A 19,081-nucleotide genomic window follows, 5' to 3' on the forward strand; every position below is an offset into this window, starting at 1 on the left:
CAGCGCAGGAAGAGACCGGGGCGCTATTTTTAAATCTCTCAACCCCCCCCCTCCCAACGCGACCTCCGAACCCCTACTCATCTATAAGAGGGTCCTCGGTCTCCCCGCCCTGCACCTCACCTCACATGTGAAGGGCCCCCCCCTGGCCCTATCCATGGTGCGGGCAAAATATCAGCCTGGCAGTGCCAATTCCCGCCTCGGTTGACTCTGTGTGGAGTTTTCACTTCCTCTCCGTATCTGCGTGGGTTTCCTCTGGGTGCTCCGGTTTCCTCCCACATTCCAAAGATGTGCAGGTTAGGTAAATTGGCCGCGCTAAATTGACCCTTTGTGTCCAAAAGGTTAGGTGGTTACGGGGTTATGGTGGAGGCGCAGGCTTTTCATTTCATTAAGTAGATGCTCTTTCCAAGGGATGGTGCAGACTCGATGGGCTGAATGGCCTCATTCCACACTGTAAATCTGGAGATTCTAGGGTGCCACCCTTTCTACAGGCCAACTACCTGTATACCTCTGAACCCCTGGGAGACCTCCTCAAGTGCCATTCAGTCTGGTCCCCGTTTGTGGTTCGCACTGCTGCCTTATGGCGCCGAGGACCCGGGTAAAATCCCGGCCCTGGGTCACTGTCCGTGTGGAGTTTGCACATTTACCCCGTTTTGTGCATGAGTCTCACCCCCACAGCCCAATAAAGATGTGCAGGGTTGATGAATTGGCCCCTTAATTGGAAAAAAAAAGAACTGTAGTCTCCAAACTTTTTTTGAAAAGTTGGCAAGTTTGATAGTATGAGGTTATAAGAATAATGCCTTGACATATTTCTCTCTTACAGTGCAGACCAGGGGCTGGGTTGTCCATTCCCCGAAGCCGAAATCGCGTTTGGCGACAGGGCGGAGAATCCATTTTGGCGCCAAAATCGGAAACAGCGCCGGATTTAGAATTCTCCCCCCCCCCTGAAGAGTATGCCGCGCCGATTATCCACCGCCTCAGGCCATTGCCTGAGGCCCGCCACGCCATGCTCCGTCCCTAACCGGCCAAGTTCCCGACGGCATGGGTTACGTGTGCTCACACCTTTCGTGAACTCGGCAGGGGGGGGGGGGGGCGATCAACGGGCAGGGGGGGCTTTATTCAGGGCTGGGGGCACAGTGGGTGGGTGGTCTGGGGTGTAGTGGCCAATGGGGGCACTACTTTGTCGGTCCAGGTCCGCGGGCTCAGCCCGCCATGGAGCATGGCGCAGCCGCTGCAGGCCACCGCCGCGCGCATGCGCGACCTCTGAACCGGAAGTGATGGGGGCCGTATCGGCAGCTAGCACTGTGAGCTCTACGCTGCCTCCCAGCTACCCCAGCAAAACGAGAAATCGGTGGCCGTTTATGCCAGATTCCTGGCTTAAAACACCACCAGTTTCCCGCTGGCGAGGGGACTTAGTCTCCAAAACGGAGAATCCAGCGCCATATTCTTCAGACAAATAAGTGAGTACTTTTGTTGTCATAACAGGTTCTGGAGGTAATAACTACCAGTGCAGGTACCATGGTGCAAAGTAAATTACAGAATATGATAAAGTACACACAATCATGTGTCTTTAGTTTTCTATTTGAATGGATTTGAATGTATTTTGATATTTCATAATAATATCCCATATTCCATGATAAATGGTAACTGTAAATGCAAACCTCACAGTGGAATGGTCTCTATCATTTGATTTTTTTGCTTCCAATTGCAGATTAATTATGCAATAGTGAAGGACCTCAGTGGAGACTACCATTACTTCAGCATTGACTTTGAAACAGGAGTAATATTCACAGAGACATCCTTTGACAGAGAGGTGAAAGGGTCCTACCTGATAGAGGTTCAGTCTCAAGACAACTCCGAGTCTGCTAGGCCTGGCATGCATGGACAGCCCAATACAGGTATAGACGTCAAGAGTTATGAGCCAGGATTCTCCAATTGGCACAGCTCTGATCGGAATTCCCGAGCAGATGGGGAATGGAGCATCAAGGGAAAACTTATGCCAAACCCGTTGTGATGCTCCAATCCCCTGCCAGTGGCCTCAATGTGCTACCTGCTCCATGTCGGCAGGAGGATGCAAAGCAAGAGTTTAAATAAATGTTAATGTCATTAATAGGCTCAAAGTCTGAGACTCCATCCCCCCATTGTGCTGGTTTGCCCAAGCATGGCCCTAACAAGGTGGACACCTAGGTGGATCAAGGGAGTCAGAAAATAACTGAAGTGCCCCCAAACATCAGAAGACCCTCCACAATGCAAATCTTGTCCCCCCACCTCCGCCCTCTGACAAGTAGGGGCATTTCCCCCCGCCCCGCCCCCCATACCACACCATGGGAATAATGGGTCACTTCCCCCCCCCTCCCCCACAGTATGCACGCATGAGGGTGACCCGACCCCTCCCCACTGACCCCCTCGGGCCTCCCACCAGACTCTCCCACAGTCCCTCAGCTCCCTGTCAGAGACACCCCACAGAGAGCCCTCATCAGAGACCCCCATCAGTCAGTTCTGCCTGAAAGCTGAAGAGGGGTCCAGGCAATAGAATGAAAACTGACTACATTTTAATTTATCCTTCCCTAATATCTGCTGCCATAGACAAAAGTGATTAAAGCAGCAGCTGCTACAAGTGTGGGAGGCTTCCTCCAAAAGCCATGTACACTTCAAAGTGTTTCAAATCCCCAAATAGCCTTTTGAAATGCAAATCTACCAATCAATTTCACACAGAGGTACATTACACTCATCAGTGATTGACAGCTTTATTGGTCCAGACACAGCTGCTTAGGGGGTTTGTATATTTATATTTTACTTCATGCTTGAATGCATCTCAAATATCCTCCATTGATGCTAACCACAATGTATGTAATCACTCTTGCAGTGATTGACAACTCCTCATCACATCAAAGGAGCTAAGTGCTTTCACTTCCTCTTTTTCTCAGCAGAAAGCACTTAGCTTCTTTTGATGTGGTGAGGAGCTGTCAATCATAGCAAATCATAGAATTTACAGTGCAGAAGGAGGCCATTCGGCCCATTAAGTCTGACCTGGCCCTTGGAAAGAGCACCCACTTAGGCCCACATTTCCACCCCATCCCCGTAACCCTACCTAACCTTCTGGACACAAACGGGCAATTTAGCATGACCAATCCACCCATCCGGCACATCTTTGGATGGGTCAAGAGTCGGGTTACCCTTGTGCCTGTATACTGTTGGGGCTGACATGTTATTCCCGTGGTTTGGGGGTGGGGACAGAGGATGCCCCTACTTGTCAGCAGGGGACGGCGGCAGGATTTACGTTGTGGTGAGGGAGGGGGACCTACTCCGCCCACTCAAATTGGCGGCCAGATACCGGGATTCCAACAGAATCCAGCAAATTCTCCGCCATGCATAAATTAGCATGGTAAATTACCTGGGCCCTGCTCCTCGAGCCAGCGGAGACCAGTAGCGATTCTCTGTTGGCGGGAACACTTAGGCTCCAGAACGGAGAATTCCGGCCATCATCTCTTCAAGCAAAATGAGAAAATAAGTGGATGTGTTTGCCTATGTATAAGCATGCATATTGTTTGAACATTTAATTGGTAAGATTCGTTCCAAATTATATAACAGAAAAAAATAGCAAGTAATATTACAAATACATTTGTTTTCTATTCTAAGATCTCTTTCATTTCATGTGACTTCCTTTACCCTGAGCAACTTGCTTCACTCCCTGTGACTTTCTTTGCTTCAGGCCATAGTTCTGCTCAATTATCACAGTAGCAGAGATGAACCCTGAAGAACTGATCTGCCAGGCTGTACCACACCAGAATATTACAGCAGCAAATACTGCCTGTTTGGCATTGAAAGCATTCTTCAGCACTACCCTGCAACAACACAGCCTTCTAATTGTGATATGTTCTTACCAGTGAATTAATTCAGAATTCAAACTTTGTTTGGGCCACATGTTTACACATGGCAAACACTCAGTGATATTTTTATGTTTCCACATTAACTCTGTAGAAGTGAGCATACGTTTCTTTTTCTGTTCACAGACACAGCATATGTGAGAATTTTTGTCAGTGATGTGAATGACAACGCGCCAGTCTTCCCACAGGAAACCTATACAATAAGTGTAGATGAGGACAAAGATGTTGGATTTGTTGTCATCACAGTTTCTGCAAATGATGGAGATGAAGGTGTGTGTTGGCGTGCCCCCTCCCATTCTTTCACATGCAATTTCACAGAAATAAAGGTGAACTTGAGTAAAATCAGACCAGAATTATGCTGCTGATTGTTGTCCAGTGACCCACATTCGAAAATTGGTAATGTGGGCAAGAAAGGGTTGATCTTTCCTGTTACAAACTATTTTGCCACCACATGGCAACACAGTCAAATGAGTGGCTGCCATTCACTATGTGGACTCACACCTGAACAACAGTTATTTATGCTCTAAAATAAAAGCAAAATACGCACCATCACCGGAACCTGTCTTCAGCCAACTCAATTCTATCCACATGATGTCAAGAAATAGCTGAGGTTGCTGGCTACAGAGAGACTGTATTGGCATGGCTGTATAGTTGAATTTGTGCTCCAGAATCAGCTGTGTTCCAAGCCAAACTCTTCAAGTACAGCTACAACACTAGCATCTCAATCGACCCGATAATATGGAAAGTTTCCCAGAGATGTCCTGACATCAAAATATTCAGTTGCTTCATCAAAACCCTGCCCACCATCATAAGGGCAGATATGCAAATGTTTGCTAATGATTGGACAGCATTCAGATCCATTTTCAAGTCATTAGGAATTGAAACAGTCCGTACATATATGCAGCTAAACCTTGACAATATTCAGGTTTGGGTCAATAAGAGCAAGTAACATTTGCACCACGAAGATGCCAAGCAAAGCCCATCTCGAACCAAAGAGAGTTTAACCATCTCCTCTTGGCATTTACTGGCAGTGGCATGGCTAAATCCATTGTCATCAACATCCTGGGGAGAGTTTCCATTGACCTAAAACTGAAGTGGACCAGTCACGTGAATATTGTATCTACAAGAGCAGGCCAGAGGCTGAGAATTCTGTGGTGAGTAACTCGCCTCCTGACTCCCCAAAACCTGTTCACCTTTTATCAGGCACAAGTCAGGAGTGTGAGGGAATACTCCCCACTTGTCTGGATGAGTGCAGCTCCAACAGCACTCAAGGAGTTTGACACCATCCAGGATAAAGCAACCCAGTATGGGCAGCTGTTCTTCTCCTGGGCTCCACCCTGACCTTTTAACCCGGAGGGGTTGCTGGGACCACCAGACCTCCTACAATTCAGCCTGTCTTTGATCACTAACTAGTCTACACCAGAGCTTCTCTTCAAAATTGATTAAAGCATGTGAAAGTAAAGCTGTGTAAATCGTATCTTCCAATCAGCGGGCTAAATTTTGTTGCCAGCTTTGGAACCCAGACGTCAGGACCAGTAGGCAGTGATACTGGTGTAGCAACCTGCTGGGGGGAGAGGGAGAGGTGAGCGCTGATGGAACAGGTCGGGGAATGCGAGAGAACCACAATGTCAAAGACCCCTCTCTGCTCGACACATCAGTCATTATATGACAGAAATACAGTTCAGGGAGGTCAATCAGCACGAAGGAGAAATCCTCCCATGGACTGGTCTCGGCCAAAATTGTTGCCTTTTATGAACGATGCCTTCTCTTTGCAACATGGAAAACTGAAGTGCTGATAGCCCCCCACCCCAATCCTGACAAGGAGATGGCAGCCTCCGTGCACAAAGCAGAGCTACTCCTCCAGTGGTCAAATTTCATTAAAGCTGCAAAACCGCCCCTGATTATGGTCTTAATTACTGTAATTGGAGTGGGCAGTCAATCTGCTGCCCAGTCAACCTCAGGAAAGTTCCCCAAGCATCAGAATTGGGCCAAGATTAGCTGGGAAAATAGTGACTCCCTCTATTTCTCCCTCATTGATAGCCACCGCCATTTCCATGTCCACCATCACAAGGCTAGGAAAATTCAGCCTGTGGTTTCAATGTTCTAGTATTTAGGCAAAGTGCTAAAGTTAATTTAATATTGTATTTACTCATGGCAGATTCAGTTGCAGCCATGCTGTAAATTTTAGCTTATCTTAATTATTATTTAGCAAGGTAAAATAGTGATTTAACGATGGAGTATGCTAATGTATAATGTAGGGAAAGTATGTGTGAAAGTTGGAGCCCATCAAAAAGAAAATGCTGATAAAATTGCTATCTCATAACAAGTTAACAAATATGAAAGGAAGCTTGCATTTCTTTGTCTTCATTTCACTTCAGGGGCAAATGCTAAACTGAGGTATCAGATCACCTCGGGGAATGTTAAGGGAATGTTTGATGTGGAGCCAGAAGTTGGAACAATCTTCATAGCTCAGCGGCTAAATTATGAACAAGAACAACACTATGAGCTGAGGCTTGTAGCTTCTGATGGAAAGTGGGAAAACCAAACATTAGTGACTGTCAATGTCATCAACAAGAATGATGAGGCACCGATCTTCACAAAGAATGAGTATCATGACAGTGTTATGGAGGAGCTCTTAGACCTGCCAGTTTTTGTCCTCCAGGTGTGTGAATTTTTGCATAAAATTTGAATTTATATATAAATGATTTGGAGGAAAATGTAACTGGTCTGATTAGTAAGCTTGTGAATGACACAAAGGCTGGTGGAATTGCGGATAGCGATGAGGACTGTCAGAGGATACAGCAGGATATAGATCAGTTGGAGACTTGGGCGGAGAGATTGCAGATGGAGTTTAATCCGGACAAATGGGAGGTAATTCATTTTGGAAGGTCTCATACAGGTGGGAAATTTACAGTAAATGGCAGAACCCTTAAGAGTATTGACAGGCAGGGCAGCACGGCGGCGCAGTGGTTAGCACTTCAGTCTCACGGCATTGATGTCCCAAGTTCGATCCCGGCTCTGGGTCATTTGTCCGTGTGGAGTTTGCACATCCTCCCCGTGTTTGCATGGATTTCGCCCTCGCAACACAAAGATGTGCAAGGTAGGTGAATTGGACACGCTAAATTGCCCCTTAATTGGAAAAAAATTAATTGGGTACTCTAAATTTTTTTTAAAAAGAGTATTGACAGGCAGAGGGGTCTGGTGTGGTGGTCCAGAGGTCACTCAAAGCGAATCACACCCACACTGACATTCATTACTTTGGTGAGGAGCATTTTGATGCTCTGGGAGGGGTGGAAAACTAATTGGAGTGATTCAAGTAAGTTACAGAGGAGATGGGCTTGAAGCTGGGATGCAACAATATGGAGAAGAAAGGGAAGTTGGAAGTGCAGTGTTGGTTGGTGAAGACAGAGGATCAGGATTGAATAACACTACTTTGTTCTTTGGCTGCATAGATTGTCTACCCTGTATGACCTAACGAGGCAAAACATTGTTTTAAAATGGAAGTGACAAAAGGGCCTCGTATCCTACTAGATTTAAATTCTCCTCACCTTGCCCTTTGTCCTTTTTAAACTTATGCCTTCTAGCTACCAACTCAGCAAACATCGGAACTAGTTTTTCTTTTATTACCTCATTCAACCCCTTCATAACTTTGAATACGTTTTTAATGTGATCTACTATGTTAACCTTTGGTGTGTCGTGAACAGAGCTTCATTTTCTCTAGCCTGTCTTCCCTGATAACATCAGAGACTCTGTTTCCACGCACTCCATGGTCTTTGCATCTATAAAGTAAATCCAACACCATCTATTTAACAGCCACATAACCAATGATTTATGGAGGCTTAATATTACCTCTTTGTTTTAGTTCACCATTCTGCTATTTATGAAATATAGAATCCATGTAAAGTAGTCACTGTCTAATTTAGTTCAAATTTATGTGGTAAATGAGTAAATATAAGGCCAATTAGGTGTTAATTTCCAAAAAGTAAAATTGATCAGGAAGATTAATTTTGGGAAACCGGTTTATTCCGTAATTTGTCACAGAACATTCAACTATACTGGTTGGGGTGGTTTAGCACAGTGGGCTAAACAGCTGACTTGTAATGCAGAACAATGCCAGCAGCGCAGGTTCAATTCCCATACCGGCCTCCTCAAACAAGCGTCGGAAAGTGGCGACTAGGGGCTTTGCACAGTAACTTCATTGAAGCCTACTTGTGACAATAAGCAATTATTATTATTATTATTATTATACGTTAAAGGAACAGTACAAAAAATTGGCAAAACAAATGAAACCCTGATGTTGAGTGATCCACCTGTACGCTGAGATTGTTGTCAGCCTATTGAGGTTCAAGCTGATATTCAAATTATATGAAGATAGGAGACTTAGGATTTTCTTTAAAAATGCTCCAGAGACTTTTTAAAAAACATCAGCAACTGATTAATTTAGATTCTATGAACAAAGTGACAGAAAATATGGAGTCAGTGAGAAATTCATTAAAGTATTAACATTATGGGGTTCAAAAGTATTCCTAGTTGCTGGTGAGAGTTTTAGAAGTTAGATCAAAAAAACAACAAACTGTTTGAAGCTCTTCAACCTGTAGTGGCATTTAAATTCATGTTCACAGTTCCCCACTCCTTGATTTCAGAGTGTTTCCATTATCAAGCACTGGCCAAAAGTCAGTGACTAAATTATAGCTCAGGCATACCCTAGTGGTTTTGGTAGAAGCCTGGAGTGATGTGTCAGGTTGCTCTTTCAACTGCAGTCCAGTGTGTGGTGAGGAAAACCTTGTAGGGAAGGGAAGTTGGAAAAAGTAAAATGAACAAAAATCACTTTGACATTGAAAAAATATTTTTTTTCCATACTTTGACTGCTTGCTTTCTTCAGGAGTTGATGCATAAAATGTATAGAATGTATAGCAAGGATCTGGGCTACTTTAACTTTTCCCATCACCGTTTTTAAAATAATACTACCCTATACTTTAGTTAAAAGCCAGGATGTGGAGATGCCGGCGTTGGACTGGGGTGGGCACAGTAAGAAGTCTTACAACACCAGGTTAAAGTCCAACAAGTTTGTTTGGAAACACTAGCTTTTGGAGCACAGCTCCTTCATCAGGTCTAGTTAAAAGCATTACCAGGTTTAATGAGCTTTGGGAGCTGATAACTATATGAGAAGGATGATTTTCTTCAAAGTGATCACTGTACCTTTCTTCAACTTCTGTAGGTCTCAGCTACTGACCCAGATCAGGAAGCAGACCAGAATGCCTTGCGTTACTCTCTCCATGGGCAGGGGGCTAACAGTGAATTTACCATTGATGAGCACACCGGCAGAATATATGCAAGAAAAAAGTTGGACCGCGAGGAACGATCCATCTGGCGCTTCCTTGTTCTCGCCACTGATGAAAATGGTGAAGGGCTCACTGGTTTTTCTGATGTAATTGTTGAGGTGCGTGACATGAATGACAACCTGCCACTTTTCCTGTGTGCTTCTGATGGCTGCTTCATTGGACATGTTCCAGAAAATTCCCCAGCAGATACTTCTATTATGGAGATGATTGCGACAGATTTGGACGATCCCAAGATTGGGCAAAATGCAGTATTGATATATAGAATAATCCAGAACGTTCGAAACGAAATCAATCTCAACCTGTTTTCCATCAATTCTTCCACTGGCACTATATACACTGTGTTAGGCTCTCTGGACAGAGAGAAAGAAAACAGATATCTAGTTGTGATAGAAGCTCAAGATGGAGGTGGGTTGACGGGGACGGGGACAGCCACCATTTTGGTTACAGATGTGAATGATCATGCTCCAGTCTTTAGGCAAAGTCTCTTCAGGGCAAAGATTACCGAAAATACTGAGATCAACACTGAGATTCTTGTTGTATCTGCCACGGATGTTGATGAGGGAGAAAATGCCTTAATGACATTCAGTATCGTGGACGGTGATGAAGATCATAAATTTTTTATTGAAACAAATCAAATCAAGAAGTGTGGCATGATCAAGCTAAAGAAAAAGCTTGATTATGAGAAGACTCATGAGAGGAAGTTCAATTTAACTATTAAGGCCGAAGATGTGGACTTTTTCAGCGTAGCCACCTGTATCATTGATGTGGAAGATTACAATGACCACACTCCCACCTTCTTCCCACAGTTTTATGAAGCTGATCCATTGCTGGAAGATGTCTTCATTGGAACTAGAGTTGTCCAGGTAACGGCAGTTGATTTGGATTCTGCCCAGAATGGAGAGTTTACCTACAACATCACGCTCGATTCAGATCCACTTGGGCAGTTTTCTGTGGATAGCAGTGGTTGGGTTACAATCGCCAGCGCTCTGGATCGTGAGGTAACGCCACAACACCACCTGGTGATCCTGGCCACTGACCTGGGAAGTCCAACTCTGACAGGCAGCGCGGCTGTCATTTTAACTGTGAATGATGTCAACGACAATGGGCCAGAATTTGAGGTCCCTTATACACCGATTGTCTGGGAAAACACAGCTGCACCCCAAGTCATCCAGTTAAATCTAACATCAACGTTAATTTATGCTAAGGACAAAGATAGTCCAGTGAATGGGTCCCCATTCTCATTCGACTTACAAACTCGGCACGGTGATTCTTCTGCCTTTGCTCTGAAAGATTTTGGCAATGGCAGCGCTGGTCTCACAGCACTCAGTATGTTTGACAGAGAGAACCAAAAGATCTTCTACCTGCCCGTGGTTATTACTGACAGTGGATTCCCACCCATGAGTTCCACAAACACTTTAACCGTCACCATTGGAGATGTGAATGATCATCCCCACTCAGCTGGTTATATCGAATTCCTGGTTTATAATTACAATGGTAAGGAGTTACCCCATAAAGATGCAAAGTGGTCTCCACAGATGCAACATCTAACATTCTTACACAAAATAGAGTTTATAAACCATTAGTGATACTCAGATGGGCCCACTGGGAGTGACAGCTGGCATTTTGCTACTAATGGCTTTAATTGTCCATTTCAGGTCAAATATGTCCGAGTGGAACATAAACCCTGGCATGGACCTGATGGGTCTAATGGTCTGTTTCTGTACAGTAAATACTTCATACTAAGCAACATGTAACTCAGTTTTAGATAAGCTGTCGCTAACTTTAGTTGTAAGCCTTAGAATCAGTATTAAGTTCTTCATCCTTGCTGAAAATACCCCCCCACCCCCAGACTCTGCACATCAGTCCTGATCACAGCCTATATATCCTGCTGTAAGGTTTGCACCTGGACAATGGCAGCGGTAACAGTTAGGTTACAATTTTGTGCCTACACTCCAAGTCCAGACTCAAACATGAAGAATAACTATTTGCATGGGGTGCCAAAAGCTATGCAATCTGAGCATGGATTGGTGCCATGAGGCGAGAGGAGTGGGTAATCAACCATAGACCATGAGAGTCCATAGACATCTTTCTCTATTAGAGAAAGAGAGCCAGACAGACAGGTGATTATATAGCTTGAGGGGCACCATTCCACACCAACCATGGAGCAAGGCAAGGAGAAAACCTTCCATGAGCTACCACAGACAATATGAGCATTGGTGCTTTTCAGTCCCACACACTAGCCATATAGCCAACTGTACGAATCAGCCAACAAGGCGAGGAGAGATGAGGAAAGAAAATCAGGGAGATTTTTATTCTTTCATATGATATGGGTGTCAGTAGCAAGGCAAACATTTATTGCCCGTCCCTAATTTCCCTTGAGATGCTAATGGCGAGGCGCCCTCTTGAACCACTGCAGTCCATCGGGTTTGACTTTTCTATAATGGATTGGTACGACTCACTGGCTTACTGGGCCATTTCAAAGGGCAGGTATGAGTCAACTGCATTGTGTGGGTGACATGTAGGCCAGTCCAGGTAAGGACGGAAGATTTCAACCCTAAAGGACATTGATGAACCAGATGTTTTTTTACCACAGTTTCATGGTCACCATTACTGAAACTAGGGGCATAATTTAGCAACCACACTGCACCCGGCACAGAGCCAGGCGCAACAATCCCGCGAGAGCCCCAGATTGGGCTCCGCGCTGGTCTGATCATAAGTCACCTGACTTGCACAATCTGGATCTCGCTCTCGCGGGGCATGATCCAGATGAACATATTTCAATGAACCATTAGTCTTCTTAAATACCGGGACGCCGCACTCACCCGGTGCCCGGGAGTCAAATGACCGTGCTTGCGAGGTCTCGACTGGGTGCTGTTTAACACTGGTTTCCAGAAACATGAATCAGGCGTGACAGCACCTTGGGGAGGGGGGGGGGGTCTCTCAGGCCATTAGAGACCCCGGGTGACCAGAAACAGGGCAGGGTAGTACTCAGGCACCATGGCACTGCCAGCCTGGCACCCTGGTAGTGCCACCCAGGAGGCCTGGCACTGCCAGGGTGTCTGCGTGGCATTGCCAGAGAGATAGACTGACACCGCCGAGGTGCCCAGGTGCCTGGTTGGCACTGCCAAGGGTTGGACCCAGTGGGGGTGGAGGCTTGCCTATTAGAGGGAGGGGCCAATGGAAGGTTGGGAAGGGGATGAAGGGGATGTCCAGAAAGCTGGGGGAGGGCCTGAATGGAGGAGGGGAGGTGCAGAGATGGGGGTTGCCGGTCAAAATGGCATCTCGGTCAGAAAATCAACTAAAATATGGCCTCGTTGTGGCGAAACTCCCAAGGCCCAAAAACCAGCAAAGTGCCAGAGAATAACGGGATAAACCTCGACTCTGTAGCTACCGTGAAACGCCAGCCAAATGTGCCCGAAACCGGACGTAGTCTGCTTACAATTGCAGATTTATTGATTAATTGGATTTATGTTCCACCAGCTGTCCGGCTGGGATATCTATGTCCCCAGAACATTTTCCTGGGCCTGCAGGTTGCTTGTTCCATGGCAGTATAAATACACCACTGTCTCATCCAAATATATCAGATAATCCAGTTTGCAAAGAATGATGGATGTCTAATGTCATGTCACTGATTCTGTGGTTAACTTGCATTTATTTTGTACAGGTTATGCTCCAAGGCTCTGGAAACAGAGACGTGGGAGATTAAATTTCTGAAAGCTAATCTTTTAGAAGGTTTATTTATCTATGTCATGAACATATTTGTCTGTGATCTGCCAAGAGTTGTTATTGTCAAACATAATTGTTTACTGAAGCAGTGTGCTGTGTCACTTATATTAGGTCTACTTGGTACCACTGAGTTAGGAAAGGTGCAAGCCCCTGATCTAGATGACTGGGATGAGAAAAGATACAGATTTGAAGGAACATCTCCAAGGTAAGCAAATCTGGAGAGAGTGTGTTTGTACATGTGCGTGTGCATGTGCTTGTGTGTGTTGGCCTCTGCTGTCCTGTCAAGCACAGAAAACAAATGAACAGAAAAATGGCAATGATGTGAAATCAAAGCAAATAAAAATATTCTGGCATGCACATATCCCAGAGTGTCATTTCACAGCACAAAAATGAGATTATGGCACGGTGACACTCATACACTCTGTTTCGTTTGATTTTTAAAATGCTTTTATCCAATTCACCTAGCCTTTGGGCCATTTTGGCAGCTGTGTCAGAACCTGGGTGAGGCCTTTTTAACTTGCGTTTCATGCTAGTAGCCGGATGGACACCCCTTCAGTTTTGACCTGACACACGTTTTCGGGGCATTTTGTCTCGTAACTAAAATCTGAAGTACTGCCATCCAGTTTTCAATCATTTCATTTTAAATATACTTGGTACATGATGGATCTATCTACATCTCCATGAATTTGTGGTTTAGTGTATCCATAGCTCCATGCGGGTGCAGGTAACGTTGTACAACAGCTTTGTGCATGTGTGATTAACTCCTTCCACAGCACCTAATTGATTTAGATTGGACATTCTATTTGGAAGTGAAAGGTGTCCAGACTGACCCGTGACATTTTTCCTAAAGGGAAAGTCTAACCTCCACTGACTGAAACTCAGTCAAACCTGGGGACACACCAGATGATGACAATTGCATTAGACAATTTGAAAGCTCAACCTGAGCCAATAAATGCAAATCAGAATAGAGAAATGGGGGAATATGTGATGTTAAATTCTTGTGCTTTATTCATCAATTATGCTCATTGGTTTCAGACACTTTGCCCTCAATGAAAATTCTGGTTTCCTGAGTATTATTGACGGTGCACCTTCAGGAGTGTATAGCTTCCAGGTCAAAGTTGCAGATGGCATCTGGCCAGATGTAGTTTCAACAATAACGGTAATTGTCAAAGAATTGGAGGAAGATGCCATATATAATGCGGGTTCCCTGAGACTAACTGGTGAGCATCTTCGCATTTTCTTATCACCTGGATTTGATTGAAACATTAACACAATTTCCTACATATTTCTTATGAATGAGGGAATACCAGCAGAACACATATGTCCATTAAGTGCATTTGAACATAAGAAAGGTTGGAATGAGAAAGGACATTTAGTTCATCAAATCTATTTCTTGCAAGACCATGTACAAACTATTCAATCATGGCACCTATCCAGCCTATTCAATTTCCTAAGGAAACATTCTGCAGGGAATTCCCTGCCTGCTTCCCAAAGAGAAGTTAAGCAAATTGCAGAATATCTTTCATCCAACGTAAGAATAATTCTAATTACTTTCTGACAGTTCCATGGTCCCCCAAAGCTTAGTAACCATGATGTTCAGAGTATTCAATTATCTCCGTATTTAGTGATGTAGAGTAATTCCACTCCTGTCCCTTAGATATCCATCCAGCTCATATTAAAGCAATTAATCAGCATAGAGCCAATTGCTTCAGCTTGGAGTTTATTCTTCACAGCCACTACCCTGTAGAGAACCATTAATTCATAAAAATCGCAGGTCGTAAACGAGATTCACTATTTAGAAGCTTTGTGGTTCAGGACGTCAATCCACTATAGCACAGATTTAGGCACCGACCTCATGTGGAACACACACCAGGCCATCCCCTTAGACCATAGATACAACCATCAGTAAACAAATGTACCTTGCTGATTTTTGTTTTTGCCATTACTTACAGATTTCTTTGCAGTATGCAGAATTGTTCCCAGTGTTTACCTCCAACCCTTTACAACTGCGTTAGCCTCTGTCCGAAACTGATGATTCTTGAATTTGTTGAGGCCAAGCCCACCAGACAATACCCACAGCCTCTCGCATCCAATAGCAGTGGATATAATGTTGGCACATCAAATAATCCATAATAATGAGAGAGTACAGAATTTCATTTTTGTTTATTACTGAATCATTGCCATGTTATGTTATAATTTCCCATCTATTGAAACTCGATTATATCCTATGGACATTCATTTCAAACAGCATAAACTCACAGCGTTGAGGACCCGGGTTCGATCCCAGCCCTGGGTCACTGATTGTGTGGAGTTGGCCATTCTCCCCGTGTCTGCCTGGGTCTCACTCCCACAACCCAAAAGATGCACAGGGTAGGTGGATTGGCCATTCTAAATTGCCTCTTAATTGGAAAAAAAATGAATTGAGTATTTTTAATTTTTTTAAAATATGTAAGAGAATACATTTTGAAGCAAATTCTTCACTTGCTTGAATGAAATGAATGCCTGGGTGAAGAATGAATAATTTCAAGGTTAACTATGGAGCTATTTCTGAGACTGACGACTACTGATGTTGTGAACTAGAAAATATTCTATGGTTATTTGTTAACTTTAACATCACATTTAAAAATATTTCATCAGAAAATACCATTCATAATTATTATTAAATTATTGCATAAATTTCAAAAGGCAAGAAGTTTAGTGTAAGGTTTTGTAACCTTTTGTGAGGTGAGTTGTGACACATAAAACAGCTTAACTTATGAATGCATCCTTCAAGTAAAATGGACTTTTTTTCAAACAGATATAACAGCAGAAGAGTTTATTTCCCAGTCAGATGCTGCAGAAAGCAAGTACACCAAGCTAAGAAAGGTTTTAGCAGAAATTATTCCAGCACCGCTGGATAACATTCATATTTTCAGTGTTACGAATACCAATGGTGGAGTTAGAGAAGTAGATGTCTGGTATGCGGCTCAAGGACCTCCATTCTACAAGACTGAGAAAATGAACGGGAATGTGGCCGCTTCCAAAGCCACGGTACGTACCTCCTAAAGCTAATGAAGGGTTTCAGTAAGAGCTGGACAGCTATTTTCCATTAAATTTCCTAATGATAAACATTAACATAGCTAATAATATTAATGGGTGAGGATGAGGATATTCTACTGAATGGCCCGGCAAAAGCTAAATATAACTAAGGGAGATGTCAGAACACATATCAAGATCATTCAGTCACCTTTGTTGCCAGAATCACAGAATAATACAGTGCAGAAGAGACCCTTCGGCCCATCGAGTCTGCTCCAATGCATGAAAGACACCTGACCTGCCAACTAATCCTATTTGCCAGCACTTGGCCCATAGCCTTGAATGTCATGACCTGCCAAGTGTTCATCCAGATACTTTTTAAAGAATGTGAGGCAACCCGCCTCTACCACCCTCCCAGGCAGTGTGTTCCAGACCATCACCCCCTCTGGGTAAAAATGTTTTTCCTCAAATCTCCCCTAAACCTCGTGCCTCTCACCTTGAACTTGTGTCCCCTCGTAACTGATCCTTCAACTAAAAGGAACAGCTGCTCCCTATCCAACCTGTCCATGCCCCTCATTATCTTGTACATCTCGATCAGGTCACCCCTCCAGCGAAAACAACCCAAGCCTAACCCTCTTTATAACTTAAATGTTCCATCCCAGGCAACATCCTGGTGAATCGCTTCTGCACCCTCTCCAGTACAATCACATTCTTCCTATAGTGTGGTGACCAAAATTGCGCACCGTACTCCAGCTGTGGCCTCACCAAAGTTCTATACAACTCCAACATGACCTCCCTGCTTTTGCAATCTATGCCTCAATTGATAAAGGCAAGTGTCCTAATGCCTTTTTCACAACCCTATTAACCTGCCCATCTGCTTCAGAGATCTATCAACAAACACGCCAAGATCCCTTTGTTCCTGAAACTTCCCAGTGTCAGGCCAATCATTGAATATTTCTTCGTCACATTACTCCTTCCAAAGAGTATCACCTCACATCTTTCAAGGTGAAATTCCATCTGCCACTTTTCTGCCCATTTGACCATCCTGTCTGTATCTTCTTGTAATCCAAGACACTCAATCTCACTATTAACCATCCGGCCAATCTTTGTGCCATCTGCGAACGTACTTATCCATTCCCCGCATAATTATCTATGTAATTTATATGAATGGCACATAACAGGGGACCCAGCACAGATCCCTGTGGTATGCCACTGGACACTGGTTTCCAGTCACCAAAGCAGCTGTCTGTCATCACCTCTGTTTCCTATAGCTAAGACAATTTTGAATTCAGCTTATCTAGTTATCCTGTATTCCATGTTCATTTGCCTTATCACGTTACCCTGCATCCCATGGTGCATTTGTCAAAGGCTTTGCTGAAATCCATTTATACTACATCAACTGCACTACCCTCATCTACACAACTGGTGACATGCTCAAAAAATTCAATCAAATGTGTGAGGCGTGACCTCTGTCTGACAAAGCCATGCTGATCCTGATCAAACCTTGCCTCTCCAAATGGAGATGAATTCTCTCCTTCAGAATTTTTTCCAAAAGTTTCCTTACCACTGACGTGAAGCTCACTGGTCTGTAGTTCCCTGTGTCTCTACAACCTTTCTTAAATAGTGGGAACACATTAGTGTTCTCCAGTCCTCTGGCACCTCTCCCGTGACCACAGAGGAATTAAAAATATGTGTCAGAATCCCTCCAATCTCCTCCCTCGCCTCCCACACAAGTCATACGGACCTGGGACTTGTCCACTTTTAAGCCTGCCAACGCCCCCAAGATCTTGTCACTCACTGATAATTTGCACAATAACCTCATAGTCTCTCTCCCTGAGTTCCATATCTTTCTCCTCATTCTCTTGGGTATACTTTATTGACATGTTGCTGGAGGAAGTATCAGTTCACTGCTATGGAGGTAATTGTTAGAGTTATTACTGTCAATAGGAAACTTTACCTACTGATAATTAATACTGGAAACAGCAATGGCCATCATTTTCCATCCATTAATTGTAATGGCACATTCCACTTCTGTTCTGTATGTGCTGCTAGAAGGTAGGGTTTCCTGCTTTCAGTGTAAATTTGGGAAAAAATAATTCCCTCTGCGTAGAACTCTCCATTCATGATAAAGTTGTGGTGGACTTCTACAAATTAACCACAGGAGAATCGGGTACATGTTATGATTGTTTAGTCAAGCTACAAGCATGGAGAGCACTTTCTTAGAGATGCCTAATACATAACTCCCTCCTCTAATACAGAACTCCCTCCTGAAGCAGCACTTCCTCCTCTACTACAGGACTCACTCCTGAAGCAGTACGCCCTCCTCTAATACAGCACTCACTCCTGAAACACGCTCTCACCAAGTCTGATTTATGCCCTGTTAATCAGTACGCAGAACATAAGATTCCAATTTACTGATCTCATGGATGAGGACACTATACTTACAAATATATATTGGTCAGTAAAACATACTTTACAATTTAAAATTTTGCATTCATAGTCAGAACATGCCAATAAAACAGGATCTCTATCTAAATATTATTCATGGGAGTCATAAAAAGCAAGTTTTTAAAAGGTGCGATAACTTTGTTCCGTAATTGATAAAAAAATTATGAATATTTAAACTTATAATGCCGTCATGATTTATTAGAATCTTATTGTAAGTGGCTACCATATGTTAATGGTATAAGTCCACATTCACAAGGAGCTCACTTTAAAGTCAGATTTTCAATTTAACGACTGATGCCATTTCACCACAGATCCAACAGCTTTATTGTCAAAAACCTGAAAACAATAGAGTGTTTTTTAAAAAATCTGTTATCCTCTAGTTAGACAGGCCTGGCTGACTTCAGGCTGATTGGACCCAGTCTAACGAGGATTGATCTGCTTCTAGTGGGACTCCAGCTGTTGGCGGTTTCATTCTCAACGGCAGTCTCGATAAAAGTTTCCACCCGGTTTTACACTTCGGCTGTGTGGCAACTGCTCACGTGCTCAGAGTCCCTCAGTGAGGGCAGCACGGTATCATAGTGGTTAGCACTATGGGTTCACAGCACCAGGGTCCCAGGTTCGATTCACTCTTGGGTCACTGTCTGTACGGAGTCTGCACGTTCTGCC

General features: G+C 43.9%; 1 protein-coding gene across 2 annotated transcripts in view; it reads left to right on the forward strand.

Moving 5' to 3' along the window:
* LOC140385667 (neural-cadherin) overlaps positions 1–19,081 on the forward strand; it is a 444,649-nt gene that overhangs the window by 338,051 nt on the left and 87,517 nt on the right. For both annotated transcript variants that reach the window (XM_072468059.1, XM_072468060.1), the window contains exons 15-21: positions 1,709–1,895; positions 4,011–4,154; positions 6,263–6,546; positions 9,103–10,720; positions 13,064–13,157; positions 13,988–14,172; positions 15,750–15,982. In XM_072468059.1, the coding sequence (XP_072324160.1) occupies positions 1,709–1,895; positions 4,011–4,154; positions 6,263–6,546; positions 9,103–10,720; positions 13,064–13,157; positions 13,988–14,172; positions 15,750–15,982 (2,745 nt within the window). The remainder of the gene's footprint in view (positions 1–1,708; positions 1,896–4,010; positions 4,155–6,262; positions 6,547–9,102; positions 10,721–13,063; positions 13,158–13,987; positions 14,173–15,749; positions 15,983–19,081) is intronic.

Source organism: Scyliorhinus torazame, chromosome 11, assembly GCF_047496885.1.
Source record: "Scyliorhinus torazame isolate Kashiwa2021f chromosome 11, sScyTor2.1, whole genome shotgun sequence".
Classification (NCBI taxonomy): Eukaryota; Metazoa; Chordata; class Chondrichthyes; order Carcharhiniformes; family Scyliorhinidae; genus Scyliorhinus; species Scyliorhinus torazame.